Raw genomic sequence first — 22,514 nt, 5'->3', positions numbered from 1 at the left:
GGGTGGATGGGGGAAAGTTTAAACTGACCTCTCATTTACATCAAAAATAAAATTTACCCCCACTCTCCTAATGTGTAAATATATACCCTGAATAGGTATATAGGCCTATAGGGGTGGGGGCTAAAATTCATTTCCAACAAAAATGATTATTATATTTTTAAAGAGCATAAAAAAGGCATCCAGTGGTATATTCACTTTATTTGTAACTCAATAATATGATTTGGTAAAAATTTACCAAAATTTGTTAATGTGGGAAGTTTGAAGATGGCCTACTCTAATAAAGTGCTTTTAAGAACCTGAGCCCCCTAGCCCCTCTAGAAAACGGGTTTTTGATACCAATAGATGCATCAAAGGAATCAAATTTCAATGCTGATTTCAAATATATAACTTTCATCAAGTTTAGTGCTACCCATCAAAAGTTACGCACCTGAGAAAATTTGGCTGATTTTCAAAAATAGGGGGAGATACCTCCTAAATATTATATAACCTTAATTAAAATCACACCATCAGATTCAGCGTATCATAGAACACTACTGTAGAGGTTCCAAGCTCCTATCTAAAAAAATGTGGAATTTTGCATTTTTTGCCAGAAGAAAGATCACGGATGCGTGTTTATTTGGTTTTTTTTTCCCAGGGGTGCTTGTATCGACCCAGTGGTCTTAGAATATTGTGGGAGGGCTCATTAGAACGGAAACGAAAAGTTCTAGTGCCCTTTTTAAGTGACCCAGAAAAATGGAGGGCAACTAGGCCCCCTCCCACGCTTATTTTTTCCCAAAGTCACCCGATCAAAATTTTGAGATAGCCATTTTGTTCAGCATGGTAGAAAATGTGATAAATATGTCTTTTAGGATGACTTAATCCCCCAAAGTCCCAAGGGGGAGGGCTAAAATTTATTAACTTTACCCAATGTTAACATTTAGTATTGGTTATTGGGAAGTATACAGAAGTTTTCAGGTGGGTTTTTTTCTGGTAGTGGGGGGGATGGGTCGGGAGTTATGTTGGAGGATCTGTCCATGAAGGAAGTTTTCATGGGGGAAGAAAAATTGCCATGAAGGGGGCGCCGGACTTGCCAGCATTATTTATTGGTTATTGGGAAGTATACAGACATTTTCAGGAAGGATTTTTTTCTGGAGAGGGGGGGCTAGAGGAGGGGGTTACTCTGGGGAATCTTTCCGGGGAGGATGTTTTTTTGGGGTAAGGGACATTTCTATGAAGGGGGCGCTGGATTTCCAAGCATTATTTAAAAAACGATCAGAAACTAAATTAAAGAAAACAAGTTTTTTCAACTGAAAGTAAGAAGCAACATTAGAACTTAAAACGAACAGAAATTGTAACGTATGTGAGGGGGTTCTCCCCCAAATCAATACCTCGCTCTTTACGCTACAGTTTTTTTTAGTGCTTTCAAAAGAGCTGTCTATTCTAATTAAACGGCCTTTGTGATTCAGGGGTTTGTGAATCAATTTTTTTTAACTTTTAACGTAAAGAGCGTGGTATTGACTAAGGGGAGAACCCCCTCATATACGTAATAACACATACGTAATAAAATAAACAATAAAAAAAAACAAGCGATACGGCTCAATAGTAATCGCAACTTTTAGAAACGGAATTTTGATGTCAATAAATGTATCAAAAGAATGTGTTTATAATACTGATTCTAAATATATAAATTTTATTAAGTTTAGTATTACTCATCAAAGGCTACGAGCCTGAGAAAATTTACCCGATTTTTTAAAGAGGGGGGAATCATCCCCTACAAGTGAAAGAATTTTGATGAAAAGCACACCGTCAGATTCAGCGTATCAGAAGACTCTATTACATAGGTTTCAAGCTCATATCTGCAAAAATCTTCAATTTTGTATTTTTGCCAGAAGAAAAATATACGAATATAGAAGTTAGTTACGTAAGTTAATTTTTAAATTACGTCATAACCAAATTTAGAGACATATATTTAGAAAAAGAAAAGTAAAATTTCTATGCAAATTTTGTTTGCTTATTCAATGACGGTGAGCCAAAATAAAAGCTGCATTAACTAAAAAACGATCAGAAATTAAATACAAAAAAACAAGTTTTTAAAACTGAAAGTAAGGATCGACATTAAAACTTAAAACGACCAGAAATTAGTCCGTATATGATAGGGGCTGGCCCCTCCTCACCACCTCGCTCTTTAATCTTAAATTTGAATCTTTCGCACAACTCTATTTTCTAAAACAATAAAAACTTTAGAGTACAGAACAGGGCGTTGTGGCGGGGACAGTCCCTGTCATATAAGGAATAATTTCTGTTAGTTTTAAGTTTTAATGTTGCTCCTTACTTTCAGTTTTAATAACTTGTTTTTTTTTATTTAATTTCGTTAAGAGTCTCCTAGAAGGGTCGTGATTCTAACTGGTTGATAACAAATTAGGCTATATGAAAACTTTGTGTGGAGTTATAGCCTAGTAAAGTGTTGCTGGAACAAAGGCAGTCACGCACCCTGTTTGAATGAGTCACCCTTAGGTTTATGTGAAATTCCCAGTACGATTCTGGAAAACTTTTATAAAACTAAAAGAAACTTAGCTTAGACTAGACTATAGTGGAGGTGTTACATTGAGTAAAACCCCCCAGTGCTTGGCTAATACATAATATTTGACAAGTAGGCTATCCTGATCAAAATACACTCATTCCAAACATTTAAAACAGGCCCCCAATCTTAGGGACAATGTATAGGTTTAGGCAGTTGGTATTGGTGGTAAATTTGCAGGTGGCACAATAATTTAGCTATGATGAAAGCCAATACATCATTTGATGCCTTTTTTATGCTTTTTCATAATCCAATAATTTCTTCTGTTGCAAATTGCATCTTTAGCCCTTAAAGAGGCCCTGTAGGTATTTTATATGAATTATGAAAGAGCATAAGAAGTATCAAATGATGTTTTAACTTTCATTCTAGTAGATTATAAGGTCCACTGCAAAGTTACCATGAAATTTTCCCACCCCCAACAGCCTAAAGTTCCAAAAAATTCCCTGAATTTTTTTCAGCAAAGTTACAAAATTAAAAAATAAGTTCTAATTTTTTTGACGGCACTTGAAAACTTGAAACATTAGGAAAACAGTTTATATTTGTGTTGCCCAATAAATGAGGTTTGATTGTTATTTTTTGGAATATATTACTCTTGAATAACTTATTTATAAATTAGTGATATGTTTTTAACACCTTTTCAGTAACTTAACTACTGTTGATAACTTCTTTGTGTGGTTAAAAAAAATTCAATACCTTTGGGGCCCCTTTAAGGGATCAAAATGTAACTTGCAACAGAAGCAATTACTGAATTATGAGGGATGTCACCCCCCTGATTGAAGGGCAACACAGCTTACCTAGCACTCTGTAACGTCGCTTGACTCCTGGATTGTACCTTATGACATGCGCAAGAAATACTCTGATTGACAAAAAGCTACCAAAAGAAGTGAAAATGCTGACCCTCATGCCGACCATACCTGTCAAGCAGAACTCTCGTACGAAGATGAGCCTCAAGCTCCGAAAATTATTTTTTTACTGTTTGTATGTTTTTATGACTTTTGTGCTTTCGCACTAGTTCATTTTTTATGGATGATTAAATGAATCTTATTCGTTTTCATTATATTCGATGTTAACTGACCACTTTGAAAGAGGTATACAAGTCGTAAGAAAACTAGTTTTTGAGATTTCAAGATGGATATATTATGGACATATTATAGACAAAATATGGACATAATTTGGCTGAAAAGAAAACATTTTTGGATGCTCAAGGGACATATTCATTGACCAAAAAGTTCGCAACCCTGTACACTCACCCTTAAGGCCTTTTTATTAATAAAAACATCATTGTGACAATGATGGTTATGGGGCTTATAGCCCCATAACCCAAAATACTGTTATAGATTCCCAGCTGGGTAAGGGTAGAAGTAGAATTTCTCAGCCCACCTTGTAAAAATCAGGGTTTAAGTCAGGTACAGGGAACCTATGCTAGGTAAATATGCAACCTCAGACTGGTATAGCCTCGTACGTTGGTGATAAAAAGTATCAATCAAGCTTTTAGACTATAATTTTAGCTCTTCAACGGACATTAACAACCTCCCTTTGCCAGTCAGGGTCAGGAGGCTTAAATTATAGTTTGAAGGTTAGATTCACACTTCTATTACCACGGCACTAGTTTCTTGTCCGAACAGTCCGAGGTTGCATAGGTCCCTGTGATGAAGCTGGTATGAAGTATGTAATGGGTAAGTCAGAGGGCGTCTTTCAAAAATTTGGAAGTGCACTAAAGGGTTCTGTAATATTGCCTATTTGTACGTCCTGTGTTTATGCTGTTTCTATGCTCAGTCAGGAAGAATGAGTCTGATGATTTTTTCCTTTGGTAATTAAATAGTGTCAAAGCCTCTCCAAGTTGTGCTCGGTTGATTTGATTATTCTTTAGGCAGATGCGTTTCCGACAACTCGTATAGCCTAGACTCTACCGCCTAGACTCTAGGCGGTAACACTGTCTTGACTTTGAAATCTCATTAATGTAAGAGTATTGTCTTGCTACGTGGCTATTGGACTAGTAGATAACATTTCTGTAAAACAGATTGGCAAAATATGATATTTTGCCAAATAATTAATATTTAGAAATTTAGCTGATAATATACTGTAATTTTTCATCATTTTCTTTTGCCTATTGATCTAGAGTACATAGCAAAATTCAACCCTATATGCCAAATCGAATCCCCACATTTTGTCCATTATTTGCTGGTTGGTACTACCACTTTATTTAACAAAATCAGTTCCATTGGATTCTATTTGCCTCTGAATGTTTAATATATTGCAGGTCCAGGTCTCTACCAGTTTTTGAAAAATGCCAATTCCTTTGTGGGAATATTTTACAAAAGTATCGGCTAAGTCTGCACTATGAAAAATATGCAAAAAAAGTGTTGCTACCTCTGTAAATACCACCAACATTAATGCTCATCTCAAGAAAAACCACAAAAAAAAATACTAAAGCATAAAAGTAAGTACCTCGACCGGGGGTGCCAGTGTTAACCCTGATTCTGATTCGTGTCCATCTGATGATGAACATGATTCAAGTCAAATTGTCCCATCACATAGCCAAAACTCAACCAGACCTTTGAGTCAAGCTAGTGACTTTACCCAAGTTACCCGTGATAGAAGTGACCAGACTGACTCAGGAGCACCAAGTGCAAAGCAGCGGAGAATTGACTCGTTGTTACAGACCAAGTACAGTGCAAAGCACCCTAAAACTGTAAAAATGAACAAACTGGTTGTGAAATTCATTGCAAAAGATATGCAACCCCTCTCTGTTGTTTCAAATCCTGGGTTTATTGATCTGGTGCAGGGCCTTGACGCCAATTATACTTTGCCACCCCGAGCTAAATTGACAAGAGATCATCTCCCTTAAATTTATGCTGTAGAGAAATTGAAACTGCAGGGGGCGCTAAAAAAAAGTAGGACATGTTTCCCTTACCACAGATATATGGACCTCCCAGGTGACTAAGGGTTTCATGGCTGTCACTGTACATTACATTGATGAGAAAGGCTGCCTCTGCAGCAACGTGCTTACTACTATGAAAATTGAAGAGAGGCATAGTGCTTATGCTATCAAAGCTCATCTTCTAAAAATTACCACTGAGTAGGGGATTAAGAAAAAGGTTGTAGCTCTAGTTACTGATAATGGAGCAAATGTGGTACGGGCTGTAAAAGATGCTGCATCTGTTGTAGGTAAAGGCTGGAGACATGTTTCGTGCTTCACACATACTCTGAATTTGATTGTGAGGGGTGCTATTGATGATACTGCTGACTTGTCACCTCTTGTCCAAAAAGCTAGGAACATAGTCAGCTTTTTCAGACGTAGTGTTGTAGCTGCCGACAAGTTGCGCCAGGTTCAGATCACTATTGACTATTTTTGCACCAAAAAACTGAAACCTGATGTGACTACCAGATGGAATTCACTCCTCATAATGTTGCGTAGTCTACAAGACCTGAAAGAGCCAGTAACAAGTTCGCTGGCACTTCTCGGTAAAGTAGATCTCCTACTCACTGAAAGTGAGTGGGATGTTATTTCAAACGTGATCGCGGTACTTACACCTTTTGACCAGGTCACAATAGAGCTCTCTTCTGAAAGCTATCCCTCCATCTCAAAAGTCCTGCCTTTATCCAAGATTTTGAGACGCCACCTTGTTCAGGTAGATTGTGGTGGATTTTCAAATGTCGCCGAGGACCTCCGCAAGGCATTGATGGAGAAAATGCAAGCTAGATTTATAAGCCTCGGTCAGGTCACACCCGTGACGATTGCCACATACCTTGATCCGCGTTTCAAGAAAATGTATATTTCCCCTGACGATCTTGTCTCGGTTGAGGGCAAAATAGCAAGAGAGATGGATTTGGCCTTACTATCTGCTGAATCCGTAGCAGCAGGTACAAGTACCGTCACAAACCCCGCGACACAGCATCGACAGGCTCATGACAGTTTGTGGGGCTCACATGACGAAGTTCTGGTAGTCAACTCATGACGTGATTCGACAGCAGCCGAGTCTATCATGGCTCTGCAGCTTTTTAACAGGGAATCTGTAGTTCCAAGAAAAACGGATCCACTCAAGTGGTGGAATTCTTGCAACATGGGCTCTCAGAAATATATGTACGAGGTTGCCATGAAATTCATGTCTGTGCCCGCCACCAGTGTCCCTACTGAGAGAGTTTTTTTCCAAGGCCGGTCAGTTGATCACCGAGCGGCGAAACCGACTCTCTGGGAAAAACATTGACATGTTGCTGTTTTTGAATAGCCAAATATAGCCGCGTTTTTTTCTTGAGCCCAAGTAGTTTCATGTCTGGGTTTTCGTGATATTTTTTCATATAATTGAAATCGTTTTTTTCATTGTTCAATCTTGTATTATTCGAAGTTTTTATAAAAAAAATTATGCAAAATACTCTTTATCTACGATTTTTATTATTTAACTTTGGCAAAAACAAGAGTGTATCGGGGCCAAAAACGGTTCCGAAATATCGATATCCATATATCGAATATCGAAAGTGAAAAAATCGCTATATCGATATATCGAAAAATCGAAATATCGCCCAACACTGCCTATTTGCACCAGAAGCAATTATTGTATTATGAAAGAGCATAAACCTTTTTCAGTAACTTTTATTAAAGTTTTTATAGTTACCGAGCATCTTTAGGGGCCGTTTTCACGAGGACGTGAGTTGAACTGGAGTTCAACTCAAATCCTCGTGAAAACAACGAAATATGGATAAAATCCATCTTTTGTTCAACTAGAGATGGATTTTATAATCCAGCTAAACGTGTAGCAAAAAACATGAATCCATTTCAGCTATACCTTAACTCATATAGAAAATTTCTAGCAAAACTATCTGGTTTGGAACACTCAATTTTAATTATTTTTATCAGAGGTCAGGCATCATAAGGTTTGGTTTTTCGTTTTTAAAACCTAATTTAGTGACATTTAAGAGTTAGGGCTCCTATGAAGGATACATACTAATAAAAGCAATAGCCTATCATTAGATTCTTTATTTTATCCTCCTTTTCAATATAGGCTAAGAGTTATTACACTAGAAATGCACATTCCTCCTTGTTGGTTCAGGGGGGGGGGATAAACAATAATTTAATATTTTTGAAGTCTGATAATTTTTTTGGTGAAGTTTTACATGGTAGCTTTTTCCTGTTTTTTTATTAGTTTAGATCTTTAAATTTTTTTTGTAGCCTATTGGAATCCTTGATCTCTGGTTAAATTGCTTGGCTAAGACTTGACTAATTTTGTATTTAGGCTGAAGTTATCTAATGAAAAAATTCTTTCTTATAGGCTTCACTATCTTTAGCTAAACAAAGTCTTGAGCCTCATTATCCTCAGTAATTCCTAATTTAGGTTATTTTATTAGGCTAATTAATAGCATTTGGCTGACTTGAAAAATAAATTTTGTGCCTATAGGCTTTTTATGAATATATTTCGATAATACCATTAGGCTATAGTTTCATATGACACCAGAAAAGGGCACTTCTGTTGCCTTTTCCAGACTGAAAAGATGGGAAGCATGAAAAAAGCACCTTCATAGTCTCCATTGTAAAAAACTCTAAACTTGAAGTTTATAACTCCTTTTCTTGTAACCTCACCGTTCTTTTCCCCTTAGTAAGTCTTATAAATTACAAATTGACTAACAGAATAAGGATGGTTGTGTTGTATCCCTTCAAAAAAATTGAGGGGAGAGAGGTGAAATGTATTTTTCAATGTCTGGGAGTGCAAAATTTTTTTCACAATAAATACCTAAAAAGGCAAGTTTTTAACATCTTGATTGGGGGGGGGCAATGAACCCTGTGGGGCAAGGGCCCCTGGTGTGAATGGATCTAATAGACAACTGCAATTTCATGGAAGGATATTTAATGGTACAACTGAAATCTTTTGATCATATTTACATACTTTTTGTGCAGTCATATTTGAAAGAGCATATAGAAGGCACTTTTGATCATATTAGCATGCTTTTGTGCATTCAATTTTTGAAAGAGCATAGAAAAAGCACATTGAGCTTTAATAGAATTTTGACCTCTTGGCTATCTTACTGTTATAAATTACCTAGCATGTATTAAGTGACTGTTTAGGAAAAGCAAAACTATAAAACAGTCACTGCCAAACAAGACATTACAGTCTAGTTGAGATGTCTTTTTGTGAAAGATTATTTAAAGATTTGATTATGCTAAAATGTTTTTTGTTTAATAATATTTTAGAGGAAAATAAAAAAAAAGACACATTATGGTTAAATAATAATTTGGGTTCTAGCCTATCTTACTGTTAAAATTCCTGAACAAGTATTATTTGACTGATTGGGAACAACAAATACTTTTAAAGAGGATATGACAGTGTAGCAGTTAGAACTCTTTGTAATGGTTGTGATAAACCAGGCTTTAGTTTAGGATAAGACAGTTTAAAACGAAATAGATATTCATTTTCATGTGCATTTCTCCTGAAAAATGAATGAATATAGAAAATTTGAACTGAGAACTTGTATAGAAAATTTCTAAGATGAACTGAAAATATTTATAAAAAAAATTGTGATTGAAAACCTTTATCCTTGGTTAAATTATTTGGGCAAGACTTGACAAATTTTTTATTTAGACCAAAAATACAAAGTTATCTATGAAAAAAATTCTTCATGATAGACTTCACTCACTTTAGCTAAACAGATTCTTGGACCTCATAGTTTTCACTTATTCACTAATGCTCTAAACCATCCTATCTCCATAGTTTTCTCTCCTCACTAATTTAGGTTATGTAGTTCTTACAAGCTTGATTTCACAAGAGAGCACTATAATAACAAGTTAGTAGCAGTATCAGACTTGTAAACTAAATTTTATGTCCAGGGTTTTTGTGAATATATTTTGATAACACCATCATAGTGTTGTAGGCACTTAAGGTGTCTTTTCCATAGTGAAAAGATGGGAAGCATGGAAAGATCACCTCCATAATCTCCATATTCATAAACTCTAAACCCAAAGTTTATCATCACACTTCTTGTACACTCCCCTTTCTATCTAATACCCTTAACAAGTTTTATAGATTGCCGGTTGACTAGCAGAACCAGGGTAGTTGTTGTGGATTTGATATCTCTAGGCTAGTGACTTTGATTAATAAAAATTTGAGGTAAAAGAGAGGTAAAATATATTTTTCATTGTCTATGAGTAGCATCCTTTTTTTTTACTATAGATAACTAACAAGGCAAGTTTAAGCATCTTGAGGGGGTGAAATGAAACCTGGGGGGGTAAGGAACCCCTGGTGGCATTGGGCCTAAAAGACAACTCTAACCTCATGGGAAGATATTTAAAGGTTCAATTAAAATATTTTATCATATTTACCTGATTTTTGTTTATTCTTATTGGAAAAGAGTATAAAAATACATACTGAGCAGTAGCCTCATATAATTTAGATACCTTGGCTATCTTACTGTTCTAAATTTTCTAGCGTGTAATTCTTGAATTCTGGCTGTAATATTGCCCTGACGCAGCTGTTCCTAGGAGGGAATGCTATAATTGAATTTTGCCCTGAGCACTACCAACACTAGGAATGGCTCTGCACTAATGTGGTAGGAGCATATACTCTTGAAAATTTGAAGTAATTGAATATTCAGTAGGGATTGAAAATAACTTCAAAGTATAGAGTTCAAAGTTCATTATGAAATTGCTTTTTATTTGCAAGAATAGTAATTTGGGCAATAAATGCTTAGTCTCTTCTTTGACTGACTTTTTAACAAAAAGACAAGTTTATTAAGTTATTTTCTTACATTATTACAGGTTTATCCTTGGGTATTGAACATGAATAATTTTGGACCAGTTTTTGGCTGGAACATCCACCCAAGTGCCAAGCATTTTGTCATCAATGGATTCTTCAGATGACAGTGACAATACAGATTTTCCTCCTATCTTGTCAGATGTTTATTTAAAAGTGGCATCTGCATTTTTTCCTGAAGAGCACCTTAAGCAAGAAAACTACCTTGATGTTGTCTCCAAATATACTGATCTTGACTTTTGGCGGCATTTTAGGTGCACACGATCTACTTTTGAATTAATTATATCTCACTTAAAAATGGATTGTGACCAAAACGTATATGTGGGTGAAGAGCACCTTAAGCAAGAAAACTACCTTGATGTTGTCTCCAAATATTCTGATCGTGACTTTTGGCGTCATTTTAGGTGCACACGATCTACTTTTGAATTAATTCTATCTCACTTAAAAATGGATTGTGACCAAAACGTATATGTGGGTGGACACTTGTCCATGAATCTGGAAGAAATGCTACTCATCACACATCAATATCTTGGTAACCAGGGGTCAATGAGACTCTTGGCAGACAAGTTTGGAAGAAGTGAGTCTTCAGTTTGTAAAACAATTGAAAAAGTATGTACATTTTTTTGAAAACCAGTCTAAATTTGTAAAGTAGCCAGAGACACCTGAACTAGAAAAAATTGACAGGAAGTTTGAGGATGGATTTGGGTTCCCAGGAACAATAGGTGGAATAGAAGGCACTTATATTGCTGTGCATCCCCCTGCTACTCCGCAAAAAGCTTAATTAACTACAATCGTTTCCATAGCATAGTACTTATGGCAGTTGTCATCCCAGACAAAAGTTTCTCCAGCATTTTTACCAGTTTTCCAGGCAGCAATCATGATGCTTACGTGTTTCAGCGATCTAGTTTATTTGACACTAAATTCAATCCAAAACCCATTATTTGAGAGCAAAAAGTATCAAATAGATGGGGATTCAACTTTTCCTTTACGCTCATGACTGATGACACAATACAAGAAAGGTAGTTCTTTTTTGTCTCCTTCTCAAAGACGGTACAACTATAAACACTCAGCCACAAGAATTGTTGTAGAGCAGGCATTTGGTGATCTACTTAACCGTTTTAAAAGATGTAATGATGTTGATGCTGACATGGAGAAAGTGGTAAAAATTTTTACTTCATGTTGTGTAATACACAATGTCTGCAAAACAATGGTGAATTTTCTTTAGAAAATAATACAAATGTTGTTCCAAATGTTGCAGTGAATCCTTAGCCTCGAAATCTATTATCAAATATATCTGTGTGTGCTTTCCAGAAACAAGAAAGCATAAGATGTGCTTTGTAGTGATTTTAATAGTCATTTTTAATAGTACTAGTCCTTCTTTTCCCTTAACTCGACACGCGTGCCATCATCCGGATCACGTGTTGTTATCCCGGCCTCCTTTTTTTCTCTGACCGTTTTGATGAAACAGTACTTTTTTGTATGGTTGAGTGTTTTTTACATTTTTTTGCCTTGATATGTGAATTAGATAGAGAAGGGCTAGTGATAATCATTTTTTGAAATAAATTATGCCAAGACTATAAAGATTTGAAAAAAGTTTATGGTTTAGATTTCATCTATGTTTTCGTCGCAAGTACGCAGGACAAGAACGTCAAGCACTTGACGAGGGGGGAGGGGAGAAAACAATTCATTTTTAACTGCTTATACCAAAAGATACATATTTCAAAGCTTAGGGGTTGAAGGATTTTGTTTGTTTCTTTCTATTTCTTATCAAACAAAAGTACCATAAAAAGTTGGTTTTCAAAATCTAAGGGGAAGTTAGGATTACAATATCAACCACAACACGGTTTTGAAAATCGGTTTTTAAATAAAAACAAAGCTTAATATAAGCAACAATAAAAATAAATCTATACAAGCCTGCCATATTGACATTTTAGGCAACCCTTCAACAGTGGCACCAAAATTACCAAATCCAACAAAATACTTTTGGCTTCATTTTACTGTTTCCATCTTTTTACCTTAAATCACAACCCAAATTAGTAATACTGACAACTCACCAAAATGAAAAATTTTGTCTTTACATCATCTCACACAATTATGCCCTTAAAAATCTGACAAGTTTTTTTTTGTTATTTATTTAAAACAATCAAAATTTCAAATGGTAACATACTATTTGCTGCTATCAGGAAACCTGTCTATTTCCGTAGCTGTTATAGTGATTCTGCTTACTTAGTCAAATGGTCAAGTTTGTTTTAAGTATCTTTCAAGTTGGTTTTAAGGGTCAACAGTTTTATTTTTAGACATAGGCCTCAAGATCGGGAACAGCTTTTGCTGCTGTTATGAAACTGCTCTTGTTCCAATTTTGCCAGTTTCTATAATTTTTTCTCTAAAATTCCTCTTTTTTTAGTTTTATAGGTCAATTTCTTAACCCGAAGAAATAGATTTCAATGATATCTGGTGCCAAGGAGGTTCCACTTTCCTTCTACGAAACTCTGCCTACCATATAACTAATGTCATTAAAATTTATGATTATATCAAAAGGTATTTTAAATTATCCTATTTTTTTTGTAAACACTCCGTACGGTGTGTTTGAAAGTCTTATAGTCTTCTACGACTTCTACTATTAGAGACAAGGTCGTGTTGGGGGACGGGGGTGGGGGGAGGGTGGTTGTTACCAGGTTTGAATCCCCTCCCTCAGAAATGTCCCTCTGAATTTCGGAAAAGTATAAAAAATCCGTTGAAAATAATTTTTGATGCATTCTGTAAAGTTTGTTTCTTACCCCTCCCGAATAAAGATCCTGGATACGCCCTGGCTTAGAGGCTTTTTGAAATGCCGTTGCTGCCACTGTTAAAGGTGATGTATCACATAATCTAAAGATCGTATGTGATTGTAAATTTTCTCAATAGTCAATCTCTGTAAGAGTCAAAAACTGTTTGGTCTTAAAGAGCAATCTCAAGGAATGAAACAAACCAGTGCTGTCACAAAAATTACTCATTTTCTGAAGTTATTGTGATTTTGTTGATTGCTAAGTGGATTTTATTTGTCAAGCTGTTTTTTGTTTTTATTTACAAATGGAATATATTCTTGTCTGTTGTTGCAAAACTGAGTATTTTGTAGAGCTGTCACAGCAATATCTCCAATTGTCTATTATAAATAAAGCGTCATTCTTTCATCAACTTTTGCCTATTTTTCGAGATTTAAACTGGAAGAAAAGGGTTGATTTTAGTCAGGATCATTTTGAAAAGTGTGCAGATATTCTGATAATTCATACATGCATATTGTTTTCAACTAGCTACAAAAATTTGGGAGGTTTTGACTTAATTTGCTCCACTGTTCCCATTTTTCAATGATACTTTTCCCCAAATTTTTGTTGTAATTTGTTTGGAAAAAATCAGCTGAATGCATAAAATATAAATAAAAATAGAATTTTTTTTTTACTCGGGAAAATTGAGGAAAAAATTTGAAAATTTGGGATATACAAAGAAAAGATTTTCCCAAATTAAACACCAAAAATTCTGCAAGTTTTTACCCAAATTTTCCCATATGAAACAGAGTTGCGGAGTTTCCCAATTAGGAATAAAATGAATAGTACCAATATCATCGATCAACGTTTTGATGAAGGAGTTTTAGTTTTTCCTAGGTAAGTTGAAACGATTTTAGATTCATATCTATTTTCTTCCTTCAAATCGCGTCAATAGTAAATTTGCCCCTCCGTATTTCTATTGGACTGACAAATTTAGCCATAATTGATAACCAAGCAGATATTCTGCCGTTCTTTCAAGTTAATTTTATCCTCTAATGAAGGAAGAAATATTCAGGTCTAGGAAAAGTATTGATATTACAGACGGCAAGCACTATTTCTAATACATATTTCTTTTGATCTCGACTATAAATTTTATTGGAAAGAGAAAAAATTAACATTTCCGAGATAATACATTTCAGTTATAAAATAATATGAAAAAATAGTATAAAACACTATAATTACGATTCAGGGCGAAATATTAGTATATAATATATATACACACGCACACACACATATAATATATATATATACATATATATATATATATATATATATATATATATATATATATATATATATATATATATATATATATATATATATATATATATATATATATATATTTATATATATATATATATATATATATATATATATATATATATATATATATATATATATATATATATATATATACATATATATGCACACAGGGATTTTTTTTTCAAAACAAGGTCAAATCGAGTCCGTTGATTTGGAATTGAAAATCCAGTATTTTGCAGTAGTGTGCATCAAGACATGGCTAATTGCCAAGCCAAGACAGATATTCCGAGTAATTGAGACATTATATATATATATATATATATATATATATATATATATATATATATATATATATATATATATATATATATATATATATATATATATATATATATATATATATATATATATATATATATATATATATATATATATATATATATATATATATATATATATATATATATATATATATATATATATATATATATATATATATATACCTTAATCGTATACCTTTACTACAATCGTAGTTTTTTGGAATGTTTATGGCACAAAAAAAGCTTACAACATAAGCTCATTACTGAATATAGCAATGATATATCACAAGTTTGATAATAGTCAAATCAATACTTTCAAGACACCTTCTTGAGGTTATGGGGGCATGTTTGTTTAGATCAGGCGAGGATCTATTTAAATAAGACCAAAATATAACTGTGCCCAGATCAATTTAAAAACCAGTTAAAAAAAAAACACAGAAAAAGAGTAGCCCTGACATCGAAATGACTAAAATTACATACAACAATATGAAAATTCAACTAAATCAAAACCTTTTTTTCTTATTCTGAGTCAGAGCTAGCTTGTCTTCTTTTTTGATTTTTTTGTTTTTCACCCAAAAGTTCTTTCATGGCAGCAATTTGGCTCAGCTGCATTTTCCCGTATAAGGCTAATTTTTCTTCATGTCTCTTCTGCTTTTTCACTTCTTTGTCTAATTCTAGCAGGTTTTTTTTCCCGACGAATATTTCTTAGCTCTTCAATTTCTTGATCCCTTTTTTTCACTTTCCGTTAACAAATTGACAAGTTTTTCAAAATGGCTGGCCTTAGATGGGGGTCTTCTCCTGGGGTTATGAATATCATTAGCACGATTTATTTCACAACTAGCTGCTGAAGTTGATGGAATGGAGTTTTCATTTTGAGTGAAAGTTGATTGTGCAGGGGAGAGAGTCATTTTGAGTGAAAGATGATGGTGCAGGGGAGGGAGTTTCGCTGTTAAACTCAGCATTTAAAGAAGTATCAGCTTGGCTGATATTATTCAATTCCTCATTTAAATTTAATTGTCTAGGCTGAATGTCTTGGCCCCTCTTTATATTACATTTTTCTAAAAAAAAAATTTTGATAACAATTTAGTCGTTTGAGATTCTTTCATGGAATCCCCAGTATAAGTTGGGTGAATTCCATGAGCCTCACCAAGGATTCGCTGAATGTCCTCCATGAAAAGAGGGGGGTCGTCCAGAACTTCCACTCCACTTCCTGTTGCCTGTGTCTGGGCAACAAATTTCTTGTATGCCTTAATCATATTACACCATTTATTTTTAGATTTGATTCCTGGGTTTCCTCCCAAACTATACCCCATTTACTTTAAATTATCTCCAACCAAGTCCTAAACTTCACTCTTTTGTTTTTTATCATCACTTAACTTTGACCAAGTCGTTTATAAAATATTTAAAAATATTTTGTTAGCATCAAATTAAATTTTTTTTTTGGTGCTTTTCATTATTCTCAGTCCAAATTTGTATTTTTTTTTTTCTTTGCATGAATTTTTTATAATCATTTCAAGATAATTTAATCAAAACCAGCTGATATAGCTTCTGTGAAAATGAAACTGTAAAGTATTTCCGGTGATTCTCCTAAAACGAAACAATGTTTATTATATATAATATGTATCTAACAGAAAAATGTGTAACTTAATGAACAATAATTATATCACTTCAAATATTACAGTAAAACAAAAATGGTTGTATCTCTAAATTACTATTTTAAGACAAGTTTAAAATGATGTTTTAAGATATTATTCCAAAGCTTTATAAATTTTATTTTGATAGAATATAGAATTTAGGATAATGACTGAAGATGATTTTTTTTTTGCTAAGTTTATGAAATGTATTTCCAGTCTCAACAAGTTGTCATGTTCGCAGCTATCTCAGCTCATCATACTACATTTCCACCATCCATGATTTCTCCAAGGATGAAGCATCCCCCACACATACGCAAGAAATTTCTACCAGGGAATGTGGGAGTTTCTCATCCCTCAGGGTGGATGACTGTAGAGAACTTTGTTTATCCTAAGTACTTTATCAAACAAACATAATATTGTAATTATGACCAGCCTGCGTTATATCTCTGAGCAAGCTGTGCACTGGGGTACATTGGTCACTTCTGACTTTGCATGTCAAAAATGCTGAACAACATAATGGGTATAATGGGTTTTGTTTAAGATAGTAATTAAAGGGATGCTTTTTAGTAAGTATGAATTTTAGTTTTTTTTTTTGAATAATGATATTGGTAAATTTTTATGGCTCCTGGTGGTGATGATTATGAATACGATAGCGAATTTAATGAAAGTGTTAATTTTTAAGGTTTGTGGTGCTTTTTGGGGACTGATATAGAAAGATTATTGTTTTTTTCGTTTTTTTATTGTTTTGTTATGTTAGTGTATTTTTGCCACCCCCTTGGACAAGTTTTTACTTCTTGGATTAGCTACTAAACTTATGTTAAATTGTTTGTTTGTTCAGAATAAATCTCTCTCTCTCATAAAAGTCTTCAAAAAATAATAGGAGCCAGAACAATGAATCCTCCAACATTTGGTGTTCAAACCATTCTTCTAGCCTTCCTAATTTGGCTAAACTGTCTATAACAGCAAAAGTGGGACCATCTATATCCACCTTCCCCTTCAACTACTGCAAAGAAAAGAAGAAGGAAACAAATTGTTCTGGTCTTTTTCTGGTCTTTCTGAATTATAAGACATTCTTGTGATTGAGACTTTGCAAAATAACCAACTGAGAACCATTGTTAAACTGTTTTCAAGAATTTTCTCGTATTTATCTTCATTTTTCTATTGTAAAATATAAACACTGGTGCTTTGAAAACCAGTTATGGCAGATTAATTTGGAATTTAACCCCAGGTTTTCAAGTTCATTGCAGAAATGTTTACAATGTTATCACTTTTCTTTATTTTAAATTTTCAGTTAAGTTTTACCACATATTTTACTTTTTTTAAACTAAACATGTCTAAGTAAAATAAACTTCTAGTGTTTTCAAAATTAAGTTATCTATTAGCTTATTCTTCCTAATTTGAAAAAATCTACAAAATTTGACAAGCAAATTCATGTACAACATATTTTACTTAATTGATATCACAATATGGTAGAACATGGAATACTATGTGTAAACATGAATAGTGTATGGAAAAATACTTTTTTGGGGAAGAAATTTAAAATCCAAAAAATTATATAGACTACAAAAATGGGAAAGTATATAAGAACATAACTATTCAAGCTGATGCAGTGCTTGGAAAACACTATACGGGACATACATATAAAAAAATGGCAATCATGTTTTTTTTTGGTCAAAATTTTATTTATGAAAATTAAACACAAGGCCCTTCATTTTCTAGTTTCATTATTGTTGTCTTTTCATATTTGCAATTTTTTTTTTGGGCTCCTTTATGGTTTTATATCCATAAATGATTTTATTAATCCATAAAATAAAAAAAATTATTGTGACTTTTAAAATGTATAACCAAAGAAACAGACAATTAGTTTTATTTCGGTTAACTTGTAGTGATGACTACCAATTAGGTAAGCTACAATAGGAGTAATCATGTAAATCTCCAGCTTTTGTAATTTTTTTGCACAGCTTCAGTTTACAAAGCAATAGACAAGTAATTTGCAGAAAGATTTATCAACCCCTAATTACTATTGCTCTATTACAAAGAACAATAAGACAAAATTTTTCAATGCAACAGTACCTAAATAATATACTAGCAACGACTTTATAGTACAAAATAAACAGACTGAAAAAATTTGTTGTTTTAAACTTTTTGGTCCAGGATTTTTGTTCATATCTGTGCTAGACGTGTCTATAGCCAAGTCAACTATTGCACACCCTGTGGGTCGTGGGAACAGGCCAGAATTATAAGCCAACAGGCAGTTGATGATTTATTAAACTATAATTTGATGGAGTGCTTGGAAAGCGTTATTTGACATGCATATCATGAAATAACAATAATGCATTTGTTTTTTGTTCCAACTCTTACTTCACATTTAAGAATATTTATTATTTAATACATACATTAAACTGACAAGTTTCAAGGTTCAATTCTATTTTTGAATAACAAATTTTCCATCGTGTATTTTTCAGCTTCATTAATTGTCATCTCTCATGTTTGAAGTTTTATTGCTCCTTTATGGCATTTTAGGCAGTTATACTTCCTGATGATACTGCATTTTTGTTTCTTGCTAAGTCTGTGGTCAATTTATGTAATTTATTTTTGAGCATATGATTCATTTTGTTCTTGCTTCATGGTACCTTTTTTCTTATTCTTTTAATTATTTTTTTTACATATTCTTTTAATTAGACTTATTAGACCTAAATTAAAAATTTTCCTGATCAGGTCTTAAGAACTCTTTTACAACCTTTTTTTATTCAAACACATTTGTTGAACTGATTTAAAGACAAAGGTATCAATTTTACAAGCATTTAAATTTGAATTTTAAGAGCTGAAGAAGTTGAATAGATAAGCATGTGTATGATGGAAAAATTATGGAAAAGAGATTTATCATTTGGCTCTAAAATCAAAAACCAAATAACCTACAGCTATGTTTGATCCCATTAAACATGACATCTGCCCAAGTCTTGAGACTTCCCAACTCAATCTAGCCCCCTTTACCTGTTATATACACCATGTTTGAATACTCAAGGAGGGACATGGTCATCCAACATTTTGACCTAACAGAACTCCTTCATTTCTCTCAACATTATCTCACACTTGTTCTTCAAAGTAAAATTGTAAAATAACAATTAGGCCTACCATTCTTGAATCAGCTACAAACTATTTTTTTCACTAGAGAGTTTTCTTTGAATGATTTTAAACTTCTGGTTACTATAGGCTTTGAGGCCTTTGGGGGTTTAAACTCTGACTCTCCCCCCCTGGGTAATTATTAAATTTTGAAAAATAATAAAAAAAATTCATCATACTATGCAGTGACATGCTATCCCCCACCCCTATATATACCAATTCAGGGTAAATATTTGCACATTAGGGTGGGTGGGGGGAAAGTTTAAACTTACCTCTCATTTATATCAGAGATAAAATTTACCCCCACCACTGTAATGTGCAAATATATACCCTGAATTGGTATATAGGCCTATAGAGGTGGGGGCTAAAATTCATTTCCAACAAAAATGATTAGTATATTTTTAAAGAGAATAAAAAAGGCGTCCAGTGGTATATTCACTTTATTTGTAACTGAATAAAATGATTTGGTAAAAATTTACCAAAATTTGTTTATGTGGGAAGTTTGAAGATGGCCTAGGCTACTCTAATAAAGTGCTTTTAAGAACCTGAGCCCCCTAGCCCAGCAATGGCAAGAGGCTTCAACCCTAATACTTTACTCTTTTTTTCAAACTTATTACACATTATATTAACAGAGAATTCAAATAGCTAAAAAAAACTTAGGCTTCCACACTAATAGCCTATTCAAGATTCATCAATGACTATCTTATTATCTACCCCTCTATCGTACAAAAGTGAACTACACGTCGAAAAATTTCAATACCAAGTTTTTTATTAGAAATACTTCACAAAACTAGGTCTCTATAGGGGCGCACCTCTTCTTCTTACTCATATGCTTGTGATTTCTTCAAGTTGATTTATTTTTCTTGGTTTATTTAAAGAACATCATGATTATGATGGAACCATATAGAGGGTTGCAAGGACACGAAAACACTTCGTAACGTCCAAACTCCTAAAAACGTAAATTTTTCGTAACTTTTGATAGGAAAATCTCTTTTCAAGGTAGTGTGAAATAGTTGTACCATCAAGAGCGATACGAAATAGGAAAAAGAAAATATTTGTTGACTTTATAATTTGAAAAATATATTTTTACGTAATCTTATTAAAAATCCTTCCGCTAACTATTGAAAGGTGCCTCAGTAGTATACAATAATAGCGATTTATGCTTTTTTACGTTCAAAAAATTCCTATTTATTCAACTTTAAGTGCTTCTTTAAGTTCACCTGCATAAACCCCACCGCCCGGGTTGTGGATAGGACCCTATGCTATGATTTTGCATATCTTGTTTTTGTTGTTTTTAATTTCCAATATTGGTGTTTTAAATCAAAAGTTAGTAAATCATTCCTACGGGTTAAAACGTAAATCAATCAACACATGACGATTTATAGTTTCTCAGAAAAAAAAGTATATCAGATAATTTTTTTTGTTAGATTTCAGTGAAAAAAAATCTTAGCAAATTAATATTTTTAAAAAGACCCGACAATTAAATCTTATCGCTCCCTCAAATTCTTGCATTTCAAATTGGTTTCGTCTCTATGTCTATTCCTTCAAGACTAAATGTGGATTAGTCTAACGCGAAGATTAAAGAAGATATTTGGGACGAATCTTTTGCTTTGTTATTTTTTTATCGAGAAAAAAATTTCAATAATCGTATTCAGTTACTCTGCACACAAGATGTTATCGCGTACGAAACTGTAACTGTACCCGAGTTATGTTCGAACAACAGACCCGAATATCTAAAAATAGATCAACATATTGTCAAAAACACTGTCGGGTAAAAATAAATTGCAATCTAACACTTAATCAGAAAGACAACTATTATTTCTTCTAGTATTAGAAGCAAAAGTTTATGGCAAAAAGAAGTTTATAGTCATCTCGAAAAAGAGCCTAAAACCTCTTCGATAGTTGTGTAAAATTGAAGCAATGAGTGCGCCTCTAAAATTAGCACGTTCCAAAACCTTTTGTTGGATAATTACAGTCTTCCACCTTGAACTACAAGAAAAATGTCTTTTTCGCATGGGTAACACTGATCTGTCTTCTTTTTTTTCTAGCAGGGCTAGCGGGTGGCCAGAGCATTATAGAAAGGTGTGTAATAGCTCATTCGAAAGAGAATGAAATTTGCAAGTGCTCTTTTTAAGTATCCTTAAAGATTGAAGGGCAAATAGTAAAAAAAAATTCCATCTGACACTGACTCAGGAATGTTAACTATTAATTTGGTTTGTCTTAAAACTAAAAGTTTATTACGAAAAGAAATTTATGGTGATTTAAAAAAAAGCCTCAGACTCTTTGAAAATGGCATCAGATCAAGATTAAAAGTTTACCATTGAAATCAACACGGTGGAAAACCTTGTAAAAGGTAGTTACAGTCCCCCTCCCTGAACAACAAGGAAAATCACTTTTTTGCATCGGTAGCACTGATCTGTCTCCCATTTTTTTTCTTTCTTTTTTTTCAACATGCCTAGCGGGCTACAAGAACATCATAAAGAGATTCTTATTGGATCATTCAAAATCAATTTCTCATACATACGTGCTTTTTATAAATTCTGCCATCTAAAAGTGCCATATAGCACTAAAATGGCACTTTTTGCGCTATTTCTTAAAGGGTTGCACTAGCAGACTGCCAAAACATCGTTGACAGATCTTTTGTAGCTCATATAAAAGATATTGCACATATTTACTTCTTTCATATAAATTTCACCTTCAACAAGTTCCAAAAAGCACTAAAAACGACACTTTTGGTGTCGTGTCTCAAGTGGAAAATCCTTAGCTATTAGGCTAGAAGAAGTTATAAAAGTGATGTTTAATGACTCATTTAAAAGCTATTGCTTTTATAAATGTTTTTTTTTTAACTTTACATTTGTAGCGATATAGCACTGAAAAAAAAAATTTGCGCCAGTTCTTAAATCGAAAAACTTAGAAGTAAAAAACAGGTATCATTATGATAATCATATTCCAGAACCCTTAACTGGAGGTTCACGATAACACATCCCCTACACTTCCCTCCCAGCCCCCTTATTAGGTTTCATAAATCGTCTGCTCATAAGTAAGCCACTGAAACCTTAAAAGGCTACCACACCATC

At 33.5% G+C, this 22,514-nt stretch overlaps 1 protein-coding gene across 1 annotated transcript in view; it reads left to right on the top strand.

The window, feature by feature from the left end:
* Window positions 1–10,330, top strand: part of LOC148948524 (zinc finger BED domain-containing protein 4-like) — an 18,527-nt gene extending 8,197 nt beyond the window's left edge. The window contains exons 3-4 of the mRNA XM_089094957.1: window positions 5,641–6,421; window positions 10,302–10,330. Coding sequence (XP_088951083.1) covers window positions 5,641–6,421; window positions 10,302–10,330 — 810 coding nt within the window. The remainder of the gene's footprint in view (window positions 1–5,640; window positions 6,422–10,301) is intronic.
* Window positions 10,331–22,514: the final 12,184 nt, after the last annotated feature.

This window comes from Artemia sp. Qi Xiang Cuo, chromosome 9 (assembly GCF_049724085.1).
Source record: "Artemia sp. Qi Xiang Cuo chromosome 9, ASM4972408v1, whole genome shotgun sequence".
NCBI lineage: Eukaryota > Metazoa > Arthropoda > Branchiopoda > Anostraca > Artemiidae > Artemia > Artemia sp. Qi Xiang Cuo.
This window is presented reverse-complemented; position numbering and strand designations above follow the sequence as displayed.